The 12,537-nt window shown below is 44.8% G+C and overlaps 1 protein-coding gene across 1 annotated transcript in view; it reads right to left on the bottom strand.

Annotated features, from left to right (window-relative positions):
• The window catches only part of LOC147030560 (growth factor receptor-bound protein 10-like), a 250,037-nt gene extending 239,359 nt beyond the window's left edge, over positions 1-10,678 (bottom strand). Inside the window, exons 1-3 of the mRNA XM_085874741.1 lie at positions 10,325-10,678; positions 8,758-8,820; positions 8,535-8,648 (exon numbers count right to left, since the gene is read on the bottom strand). Of these exons, the coding sequence (XP_085730867.1) occupies positions 8,535-8,546 (12 nt within the window). The 5' untranslated portion in view covers positions 8,547-8,648; positions 8,758-8,820; positions 10,325-10,678. The remainder of the gene's footprint in view (positions 1-8,534; positions 8,649-8,757; positions 8,821-10,324) is intronic.
• Positions 10,679-12,537: the final 1,859 nt, after the last annotated feature.

Raw genomic sequence — 12,537 nt, 5'->3', positions numbered from 1 at the left:
ATATAATCCATGACTTGCCCCCAAATTAAGGGCAGCCAGTGTGTGGACTTGGGTGGGAGGCATTCCGCGTTGAGCGATTCCAGCACCTTGACAGCTTTTACAGTTCATGGAGCTCTGATAACGGTGTGAGCTTCATTCCAATGTGGAAATTTGAGCTTCATTCCAATGTCATTAATTATGTACTTTTATTGAGGTTTTCTTTTTCAGTCGGAGATTTAAAACCATATTTTGGAGTCAGACATGTTAATGTGCATGGACTTTTACTTTAAACAGTCACATTAAGAAACAATTGACAAATCAATGCAGTTTCACCATCATTTAGGTTTGTTTGAAGTTTGAAGTTTGAAAAAACAAATGGTTGTATATAATGAAGACAACAACAAAATGTGTAGCTGCCCAGCAGACGATGGTCAGGTCCGATGCTCGGTGGTCCAATGAAGACCACTCGCTCGCTGAAAACCTCGGACCTGAGCCTTGCCTGGTAGACAACTGACCACATGATGGTGCTGACTTGATTTTTTAATTATTATATACGTAAGAGCTGAAGTACTGAAAATTAAATGAAATAATCTGATAATAATATTTGTGAGGTTGACAACAAATTACACCAACCTCAACATACGATCTTCACAAAACACATTATTTGATTGTTTCCGGGGAAAACCCAGGCAGTGCATAAGCAACATACTCACTCGAGGCCTGAACACGGAGTTGTTATAATAAACCTGTGTAATGCAATCTTTTTAATAACAGGCACATGTGTTTAAACAAGATAACAATTAAATTTGTGATGTTGACAACAAAACACTACATACAACCTCAATATACGATTTTCACAACACATATTACTCGATCGCTCTTGGGAAAAAAATGCAAGGCGTATATAAGCACAAGAACCAATCGAGGCCTGAAGGCCAATTATTATTTGGTTTTATCTGGGGTCAATTTTTTTGTTTTAAATCCAAACAGAGCCCTCGACCTTCCTCTAGAATCTAGATCGAAGAGGAGGCCATGCAAAGCTTGGGCGGACTGGTTCCTGCAGGCTCCGAATGCATAACCGAATGAACAAACAAAAAAGACCATGCCGAGCACGATACTTGTGAGATCCCGAAAAAAAAATTGACCAAAATAGAATTGGTGGTTGAATTCAGTGACCTGACATGCAAAATCCTCTTCAAATTTCAAGTCAATTGGATGAAATTTAGGATTTCAAAAATTCCACCGAAGTTGTTGACTTTTGGGTTATGTTGACCTCAAAAATAATGTGGTTGAATTCATTGACATGATATGCAAATCCTGTTCAAGTTTCAATTAAATAGGATGAAAATTGATGTTTCAAAATTTGGCCTATGTTAACCTTTAGACCTCAAAAATAATTGGTGGTTCAATGCAATGAACAATTGTGCAAATCCTGTACAAATTTCAAGTCAATCAGAGGAAAATTGAGGATTTTAGAAATGGCACCTTAGTTGTTGACCTTTGGTTTATGTTGACCTTTTGGCCTATGTTGACCTCAAAAATAATTGGTAGTTGTATTCAGTGACTTGATATACAAATTCTTTTCAAATTTCAAGTCAATCGGATGAAATTTGATTTTAGAAACATGACAAAGTTCTTCACCTTTGGCCTATGTTGACCTTTTGACCTTTTAACCTCAAAATCAATAGGCTTTTTGCTTATGACCAACTCCACCATTTGGTGAAGTTTAGTGAAGATCCGTTTCAAATTGCGACCCATAGGCGGTTGACATGGAGAGAGACAGACAAACAGACCGAATCACAAGCCAGACCAATCAATACACTTGCGAATCCTGGATTTTGCAAGTAACAAACACGCCTGTCACTTTGCTAACAGGAATACTAAGAGAGGGGGGAGAAAGAGTGGGGGGGGGGAGAGAGAGCTGGAGAGAGAGAAGGGCAAATAGAGGGAGGGTGGTAGGAGAAAGAGGGAGGGGAGTGAGGGGAGTGGGAGGAGGGAGCAAGGGAGGAATGGGAGGGGTAGCGAGTGGGAGAAGTGGGAGGGGGCAAGGAAGAGAGAGCGAGAAAGGAGAGAGTGGAGGGAGGGAGTGGAGAGAGAGGAGGGGGGAGAGAAGGGGGAAAGAGAGGAGGAGAGAAAGAGAGGAGAGAAAGAGAGGAGGAGGGGAGAGAAGGGGGGAAAGAGGAGAGAAAGAGAGGAGGAGGGGAAAGAAGGAAGAGTGAGGAGGGGAATGCAGCATTAGGGGAAGGGAAGGGAAGGCAGCATGAGGAGAGTGAGGGGAAGGGAAAGCAGTGTGAGGGGAAGGGAAGGCAGCATGAGGAGAGGGAAGGCAGCTGAGGGGAGGGGAGGGAGTGTACAGGGGCGTTCCATGGTAAAAGTGCTTTCAATTGTCGATTGCAAAAGCAAACTTGTTGCTGTTGCAGACTTTGGTTTCTTTGACTCCACATTCTCTAATAGGTCCTCTCCCTGGTGTTTGGCTTTCAAATGTTTCAGCATATTGGAGGTATTGTAATAATGAGCAAGGTCTATTGAATAAAGTGAGCATGCAACTTTCAAACTGTCTTCTTTAACTTTCCCCAAATAGTTCCAAACTGCACTTCTGGATCGTTTTAACGACAAAGTTGTCAAAACTACTTGAGTCGATGCATTGCCTACCCATCCATCAGGAAAGCAATCAGCATGCTTTACCAGCCAACTCCAAATGCCTTGGTATTCATTGAAAAGGAACACGCCCTTGGGGTATGGCTATTTTGCAAGTGACTTGCTTTTACTGCTATATTGCAAACAGGACACCCCAGGGGTGGGTTCCTCTTCAATTAACACATTACCAGGCCATGTGTAACCAGAACATGCCCAACAAGAACGAAAATAATTTCACCCAAAAAATGCTTCTTTCTATTGATTAAGAATTATTTGGAATCGATATCGATTCCTTCTGATTCCATAGTTGGAATCGAGTACTTTGGAATCAATTCACCCACCACTATCAAGCACTCAAGCAAGCACTCCAATGAAATAGTTGATAAGGAATGGCTGGTTGGGTCATACCAAAACCATCCAGAGAAGTCTGGAGATGACCAGAGAATCAAACAATGTGCAAATTGAATAAATGAACACTTTTTTTTAGCAGAAGGAACTGCTGCTAATTTCAATGCTGCAGTTTCAATTTTGAAATCCAGTTCAGGTTAAGAGAGTCTCGGACTTATCGCATTTCATCTGCAATGCTTGTAAACATCCAGAGTTATATTTTTATGGGGATGGAGGGGGGAGGGGGTTTGGGAGGAAGTGAGCACGAGGTGAGGGGAAGGGAAGGCAGCCGTGAGGTGGAGCGTTAATTACGATTCATACTGTCTTATCGAAATTATTCTGCATAGAATAACAGGAAAGATGGAAACAAAATAATGTCCGAAATACATTTTCTACCAGTCATGCTGCAAATTCTGCCCGGAGACAAACACCGCCCGGACACGTCCAGAGACAAACACCATTTGGACACATCAGGAGATAACCACTGTGTGAATACAACTCTCTGGACATTTATAAGCATTACAGCTGAAATGCAATAAGATCTGAATCTCTTAACCTGAACCAAATAAAAATCTAAAAATCGGAATTGACCTTTGCAGCAGTTCCGACTTTTAAAAAAAGTGTTCATTTGTCCAATTCACACAATGTTTGACACTCTGGAGGACCAGACGTCTCCAGACAGTGTTTAGTATGATGTGCTGGCTTGGCAAGTGATTAGCAATCGGTTATAACAAACGTCACCTAGAGATGCCTGGAATGTCAAACAATGTCCAAATTAGACAAACAAACAGACAGATGCCAATTTTATTTATTGGACTAGCAATGGGCAACACCAGGTCCCTCCACCCACCCCTTCCTGTGTCTCCTTCCACCTCACCCCTCCCTCCAGACTCCCACCCTTCCCCTTTCTCCTCCACCTCATAACCCACCCCCTTCTCCCTCCTCCCACCCCACCCCTTCTTCTCACTACTCCCTCCTCCCACCACATGCCTTTCCCTCCATCCTCTCCTCCATCTGGACTCCCACCACACCCCTTCCCCTCCTTCCTTCCACCCCTACCACACACTCCTCCCACTCCTTCCCACCTTTCTATTCTGACCCCACCCATTTCCTCCCTCCTCTTCCCACTCTACCCTTTCCCCTCCCTCCTCCTCCCACCCGACCCTTTCACCTCCCTCCTCCTCCCACTCTCCTTCCTTTCCCCTGAGACTCCCACCCCACCCCTTCCTTTCCCTCCGGACTCCCACCCCGCCCCCTTCTTCGTCCTCCTCCAAACCCTCCCTCCCAACTTTCCTGTCGCAGTCAACATGTGGCTCAAATTGAATTCCTCTCATCCCCTCTTCCTGTCCAGGCTGCAGTTCTTCAAGGTATCGTTCTGGACCCTGTTCTTTTTCTGGTTTTCATCAATGATCTCTCCGACTCTCTGGAAAATCCTCTTTCTTTTTTGATGATGACTCCACCCTCTGTCATTCCATCAGTCATCCCTCAGACCGGCAAGCAGCAGCTTCTTTGCTCACTGCAGATCTGGATAAAATCACAAACTGGTCCAACACGTGGAGCATGTCTTTCAATCCTGACAAATATCACACTCTCACTATGTCTCTCCGAACGGACCCTCTACTTTGTCTTTCTCAAGAATCCTCTGGAAGAAGTCCTTTCATTGAAGCTTCTGGGTCTCACTATCTGCCATGATCTTTCCTGGGAAAGCCACATTTCCAACCTGGCCTCTAAAGCCAGTTGCCGACTGGGAATCATCCATCATGCAAAGTCATTCCTTGGCCCACCTGAGCTCCTGACCACATACAAAGCTTTTGTCTGCAGCCTGATGGAGTACTGCTCTCCCCTCTAGGCTGGTGCTCCTGCCTCCCACCTTTCTCGGCTTCACGCTGTAGAAACCAAGGCATTTCGGATCATTGGCATCTCCTGCGGTGAGGCTGAGTCTTTGGGCCTCTCCCTCGCTCACCACAGGCAGGTCGGTGGTCTTTCTGTCTTCTTCCATCTCCTCTCTGGTCTCGTCCCACACCCCTTGCTTTGTTTGCGATTTGTCCCCACCATATTTCAGCTCAAGGTCCGTCAACAACCCCCTTCTGGTAAAACTACCAAAATTATGAATCACTGCTCACCTTCACTCTTTAATTCCTATTTTTTCCTGCCTTTGGAATAAACTTCCGCACTCTATTAAATCCCATTTTTCCCTCCAGGCCTTCAAAACAGCTGTTCACCACCACCTCTTATCATCCCCCATCCATAACCTAGATCTGTTCTTCCCCTGTTAATCCACTCCAAACCCACCTCTTTCAAATTCCCTGCTTTCCTTCCTGAGAGTCCCTGTACTGTCCATCTTGTATTCCCCATGTTCCCCGTCCCATCTCTCTCCCTTCCACAGATCTCTTAATGTCTCTGTGCCCCTCTGTTTTGTCTCCCCTCTACCACCCCTCTTGTCTCATGCCCCCCCCTTTGTTGTGCATTGTGTGTTCGCTCTCATGATGAACTGGTAGGTTCATACCTGGTTCATACAAGCATTTGCTCTCTTCTCAGAAACTACATACACAATTCTGATGAAACTTGACCACCACCTTCATCAGCTGTGATGTACTGAAGTTTGTTCATGACATTAAAAAGAAAAAATTAATTAGGGTCCAAAGGGATTTACGGGGGGGGGGGGAGAGGAGGGTTTCCTTCCAAAATAGGTATTTGCGATAACATTGGTTCATTAGTACATTTTGCTGATTTTGTCCCATGTTGACTTCCTCCTCAGTGTCATTACTCAACCAGGTCAGCACCCAGGGGTATTGCCCCTATTTTTTATTATTACTCTGGAGTGTTCATCTCCATTTAAATGCATTACAGTGGCAACGAACATGTCTTCGTGCATCGACATGTTGCACGAATAGACAGTGAGGAGGATTGGGAAGACTACACCGAACGTTTGGAACGATACTCCATGGCCAATAAAATGGATGCAGACAGTGAAAGGCAGTGAGCTGTATCACTGACTGTGTGTGGCACTCTGACGTACAGCCTCATCAAAGATCATGCTCCAGCCAAACCTTCTGACAAATCTCATGAAGACCTCATCAATCTCATGAAAAGACATTATTACCATAAACCGGGTCAGGTCGTCTCGCGTTATAAATATTATACCCACCATCGTCACGATGGTCACAGTCAGCATCAGAGTTTGTGCTTGATTTCCACTGATTCGCCGAACGTTGTGAGTTTGGAGACAAACTCGAAGAGATGTTGCGTGAATTTTTCACCATTGGCATCAATGAGGACTCATTTCTCAGCAAACTTCTGACTGAATTGGACCACAATCTGGCTAAAATCGTGGAAATAGCCACTGTGTATGTGCAGACTGTCAAGAGCCGACATGTCATCTCAGACAAGTCAAAGGTTATTCACCTGGACCCATCTGTGAACGAGGTAACCTTCGATTCCAAGCAGAATTGTTGTAGTAAGACGTCAAATTCACCTCCACCAGCTGATGCATCTGGATCTACCCAGAAGGCTGGTGTAATTTATTGGTGTTGCGGTGGTAATTATCAAGCTTACCTGTGTCAGTAAGGAACTCTACCAGTGACAGCTGTTGTAAGCAGGGACATTTGAAATGCCGTTGTCCTCAATCGAAGTTGAAGAACCTGTCTTCGGCTTATCAGCTTGATGTGGATCTGATGCAGTGGGCGATAGGTCACAAATTGGTCATACATTGGACACGGCTGGCAGCTGTCCTCGCTGTTACTTGTCTCAACGATGTTGTCCACGCTGTGACTTGTCCATTACTTTATCACCCCTCCAAGGAACTTATTACCCCAACCACCGAAGGTGGGCGGACGTTATGTTTTCACCACTGTCTGCTTGTTTCTCTGACTGTGAACACGATATTTCAAAAAGTTGTTGACGGATTCAGACGAAAATTGGTGGACACATTGGGTGAGTGACAATGAAGAATTGATTCAATTTTGGTGAAGATCTGAATCCGGATCCGATCATTTTTTAAGTTGTTCTTCACCATTGAGAGATCAAGCCAAAAACGATATATAGCACGATATCTCAAAGTTGTGGACAGAGTTGAATGAAACTTGGTTGACAGGTTGGGTGTGTGACGATGTAGAATCAACTCGGTTTTGGTGGAGATCCAGATCTAGATTCAGATTGCAAATGGATTTAAGCTCTCATTGTACCATCCTCATCTTCTGCTGTGAATGTTGAAGCTCTACGTACCATGTTCACACAACATGGTGTCCCAAACTCCATTGTATCAGATAACAGCTCATCATTTTCAAGTTCAAAGTTTCAGATTTTTGGTAAAATGACTGGCATCAGGCACTACACATCCACCCCTTACAAACTTGCCAATAATGGGAAGGCCAAAGATGCTGTTCAGGTTATCAAGAACGATCTAAACCATGGTAAGGAAGGCTCCATTTGATATCGTCGAGCTCGCGTTTTACTCAACTATTGCACCAGACCACATCAACCTCCTGGTCGATCACTTGCCAAGCTTCTATTGGGCCATGAATTAACAACAAGATTAACATTACAGCACCCAGATGTAACGGTCCAGGTTGAGAATAACAAGCATCAACAGAAATGTAATCACGACCAAACATCTATACATGTCGTAGCTTCCAGGTCAATGATCCTGTATTTGTATTGAATTCTGGAGTGTTACTAAGAGGTTATCTGGCATTGTTATCGACAACATTGGTTGTGAAGTTCTCAGAGGGTCGATGCATGCGTAAACATGTTGATCAACTCGTGTTGCATCATTCAGACCCAACCATTGAACCGGCTCATGTGTCTATGTCACCCACTCCTGTATTAACACCACCTGTGATTGACCTTGATATGCTTCCTCATGTAAGACCCTCACCCACTGATATACCCAAACTCTCTCTCTCTCTCTCTCTCTCTCTCTCTCTCTCTCTCTCTCTCTCTCTCTCTCTCTCTCTCTCTCTCTCTCTCTCTCTCTCTCTATCTCTATCTCTATCTCTCTCTCTCTCTATCTCTATCTCTATCTCTATCTCTATCTCTATCTCTATCTCTATCTCTATCTCTATCTCTATCTCTCTCTATCTCTATCTCTTTAATATCCTGCACCCTCCATTCAGAAGTCTCCAGCACTCACAAGTGAAGATAGCCCTCCACGAGACCTTAGAAGGTCAGCTTGTGTTCATAAACCTCTGATGAGTCTTGATCCATATGAGTGGAGATGAGATGTATGAAACGGTTTATGCCAATGTGCATAAGGGGGTGCTGTGGGGGTCAAACCCTATAGTCATGTGCCTGGTTCCTGTTCCAGATGTGTACTGAACCTGTGAGTGGAATAAACTTATTGTTCCCACGATAGAGTCTTCGTCTCTTCAAATACATCACAAAAATGCACAAGCAAACACGTAATCACTTGGAAATATTTACAAGATATATGGATCTTCTCAACTCCCAAGTGCAATCAGTTTTTTTGCAATCACAAAATGTCTCATGGCTTAGCCATTGAGGTATGTCCACTCACCTCGGAGCCGTCTCACCTGGGTTAGCATCCTGGCCGAGCTACAAAAACTGTCATCCTGATGTCTTGCAGGCAGGGTGAGGCATCATTGTGTGGGTAGTCCCTCAGATGGGCATTAAATTGGACGACCCATCTGCCAGGATTAGTTGGTGGACATTAAAGATCTCACAGTGTCCTTTGCGAAGTACACATGACATATTGCCCGCACCATGGCCGAATTCCAAATTCCTGGTCTAACCTACAGGTGGCATTGCATCCACGGCACAGCCTCGCCCTCATCCAATGACGGTACTCACAGCCTCATGCTGCATACAAAAGAAGAAGCAAACAAAAAATGAATACAGGACATGCAATTTGAACTTTGGGGTGACATTAAATGATGATGAGGCAATTATACAGGTTGGAATGATAAACAGACCAATCCTCTTCAGTGTTTCTCGACGTACAAGTCTCACGAGTATTGATACTCAGTATCATGAGGCTTCTCCAATTGAACTGCCATCAACTGAATTATTTATTAAGAAAAAAAACAAACTTGCATCTTCAATCATTTTTGCAATACGGTGAAGTACGAGAGATAACAATGTATTGACTTTGTTTCTGTTCATTGTTTTACCTTCGGTTAGAGGGAATGCGGGTATAAGTATAAAGGCTGATAGGATGGCAAGACAGGGCTCGGCAACCCAAATAACAAGAACAGCCATTTCTTAAAATTCAGTCAAAAATACAATATCTTAAGTGTTGCAATGCAGGTAACCTCCATTTCAAAAATCCAGAAACACTGCACACTTTCACTCATTTGTTCCTCTTTTTTTTTGTTTCTGCCTGTGAAATCAATTTCCACATTCTCTTCAATCACATTCTTCCCTCCAGATCTTCAAGACAGCTGTTCCCAATCTCAGATCATCCCCCATCCAAAACCATGATCTTTTCTACCCCCGTTAACCACACTCCCAAGCCCACCTCCTTCTAAATTTATAGTCTTTCCTTTCTGAGAGTTTACTTCTGTATTCATATTGTCCATACCATGCATCCTCCCTTCCTTCCACCATTGATTGTTCAAGTTTCACTCTACTTTGTCCTTCAACCCTGCTGTGGGTGTTCCCCCCCCTCTCTCTCTACTGTTACTTTTGTTCTGTTGCATCATAATGTGGTCACTTTTCTTTCTTTTTTGTATGCAACCTGTGGCTGCTTGGCTGCATCATTTTCTGGAGGCGAGCTGTGCCACTGATGACGCAATGCTCCGTTACCAGAAACCTGGTACTCATTTCGCCGAGCTCAGAAGGATGACATGCTGAGTTAACCCACCTAGTGTTAATTCAACGACACGACAGGGGCTTGAACTTAAGACCCTAAGATCTTAAGCCAGCCACTTCAGCTGTTAAACCAACACCAGGCTTACTCGGTCACTGTTTTAGCTCTTCCATGAGCCTCGACTTTGGATCCAAAAAACCCCCAAAACAAAACAGAGACAAACACATTGATTTGTAATGCATGCATCTTTACACATAAAGAACACTCACAAATATCTTTCTGAAAATTGGTCGAGAAAAAAAGGAGGTTCAATTGATCCGGGTTGGGATCCACGCAGAAGTCCTTCAAGAGCCACATGCAGCTGCGGAGCCGCAGCCGAGAAGTATGCACACTCGCCTCTATGCTTCTTCTTTCACATGCAGCACAAGGCTGTGGTGTCGCATCGTTAGCTAGCTAGCCTGGGTTAAAATCGTGAGGGTGGGGCTTTCGTGATTGTTCTCTCTCCAAGGATATATCTACACTATAAAAGGAGGTTTACAACAACAACATGCTCACCTTCTCCTGATTCTGCTTCTTCTTCTTCTTCCTCTTAACTTCCTCCTCGTCTTCTTCCTCGATTTTTTTCAACACTTCCATGACCGAATCTATTGAACTCTCTCAAACATTAATATTAACAACAAAAACGATATCTTATAATGCTTCATCTTCCTCTCTCACACATGTGGTACTCTTTACTGTTTCACAATGCACTACTCTTCTGCTATTTTAACAGACTGCTCTCATTTCGAGCTCTCCTTCATTCCTTGCCTAAAAAATCCAACTATTACAGCACTTCTCCTCTCCATTCTCTGAATTCGCCTTCATTGCATCCATCAAGAATTGTGTTAAATCGCATCTCTGACCTAAAACTTTTAAAAACCACAGTTTGCCATGGATGTTCGCTTTCCATCAACCATTCTTTTTTCCCAACTTCAGTGCCAACTCACCCCCCTCACCCCTAACTCTCACTCTCAAAGCAACCATCCCACTCTTCTCCCTCCAAGCCTCCCTCTCACATCTCTCAAAACTTCTCCCCTCACCTTTCTCCCACCTTTCATCCCCCTCACTCTTCCTTCTCTAAGTTGCCCCCCCTCTCATCCACCAACCTGCCTCCCTCCACTGCCCTCTCACCTCCATCTCTTCACTCCACCTCCTCAAATCCTCAACTGCCTTCTTCCTTGTCTCTTGTCCCCCCTCTCCCCCAGCACCACAGAGCCTTTTCTCCTCCTCATTCGGCCCCCTCCCCTTGCTATTCCGCAATCCCCCACACTCTTTCAACAACCCTCCTTACCTCCCCCCCTCGTCTCTTGTCCTACTCTCCCCCTCCCCTCCACCCCTACACCCAAAGCCTCCTCCCCTACCTCTTCATTAAAAGTGTGGACCTCAAATATCCGGGGCCTTCGCTCAAACCTTTCAGATCTTTCCATACAGGTTGCCACTGACAAACCAGACATTATCTGCCTAACAGAAACTTTCCTCTCCCAAGACGTGTATGACTCCCAAGTATCTCTCCCTGGCTACTCCCTCTTACGGTATGACAGACCTGAGCCTCGTCCTGGTGGAGGTGCTGCTCTCTTCATCAAAGACTCTATTCCTCACTCTCCATGCACTGCTCTCACTCCCCCACACCCCCAGGAATACCTCTGGCTACGGCTTCCCCTCCACTCCCACCTCATGTTTATATGTGTAGTGTACCGTCCACCGAACAGTGATGACTCCATCTACACCTCACTATCCGAAAACATGGACCATCTTCTATCTTCTCATCCAAACTCTCTTTTCCTCTTATGTGGTGACTTCAATTGTCATCACACCAGTTGGCTAGGTGTGGGTACCTCTCTCACCTGCCATGGCACCTCAGCAAAAGCTTTCTGCGACTCATTAGGACTGACTCAATCGGTCAACTTCTCTACCCGGATCTCAACCAATGGTACTCCATCTCTTCTGGATCTGATTTTGACAAATTTCCCTGACAATATCTGCTGCTCTTCCTTCGCTCCAATCGGTTCTTCTGACCACGTCATTGTCAAAGTGGACATCTCTCTGGCTGTTATCAGAGAACCACCTCACCGCCGTCGAGTCTGGCATTTCACTCAAGCCGACTGGCAGGGTCTCCGAGCAGCCATCAAACTTTCAGACTGGTCTCCTATCACTACTTTCTCAAACATCAACTCATCCTGGGAATTCTTTCAAAGAAACTTGCTCTCCCTCATGCACAGATTTATCCCCTCTCGTGTTCAGTTGTCCTACCCTTCCTCCCGCCCTTGGTTTACTGAAGCTTGTGGTGAGGCAGTTGTCCTGAAACAACTTGCCTTTGCCTCATGGAAAACAAACCCAACTGAGGGCAATCTCAGTTCATTCCACAAAACTCGGAACAAGTGTGTATCTACCCTCAGGAGAGCCAGAAAACAACATCTTTCTCATCTCAAGTCTGAACTCTCAAACCTCTCTCCATCCTCAAAATCCTGGTGGCGTTTAATCAAATCTGTTTCTGGTGTATGTTCCCCCTCCATCCCCTCCCTTACCTCAAATGGCCGCACTGCTGATTCCACAGGTGATAAAGCTGAATGTCTAAACTCGGTGTTTGCAGCTAAATCTTGTGTCCTAAACCCATCACTATCTCTACCCACTTTACCCAGTCGCACCCAACTGTCCCTGGACTCTGTATCCTTTTCTCCTGACAAGGTGGAGAGCTTGCTTTCAAATCTCGAGTCAGATTCTGCAACCGG

Source organism: Eptatretus burgeri, chromosome 3 (assembly GCF_056783735.1).
Source record: "Eptatretus burgeri isolate ZD-2024b chromosome 3, Ebu_testis_v1, whole genome shotgun sequence".
Classification (NCBI taxonomy): Eukaryota; Metazoa; Chordata; class Myxini; order Myxiniformes; family Myxinidae; genus Eptatretus; species Eptatretus burgeri.
Note: the sequence above shows the minus strand (reverse complement) of the source record. Positions and strands in the feature narration are given on the sequence as shown.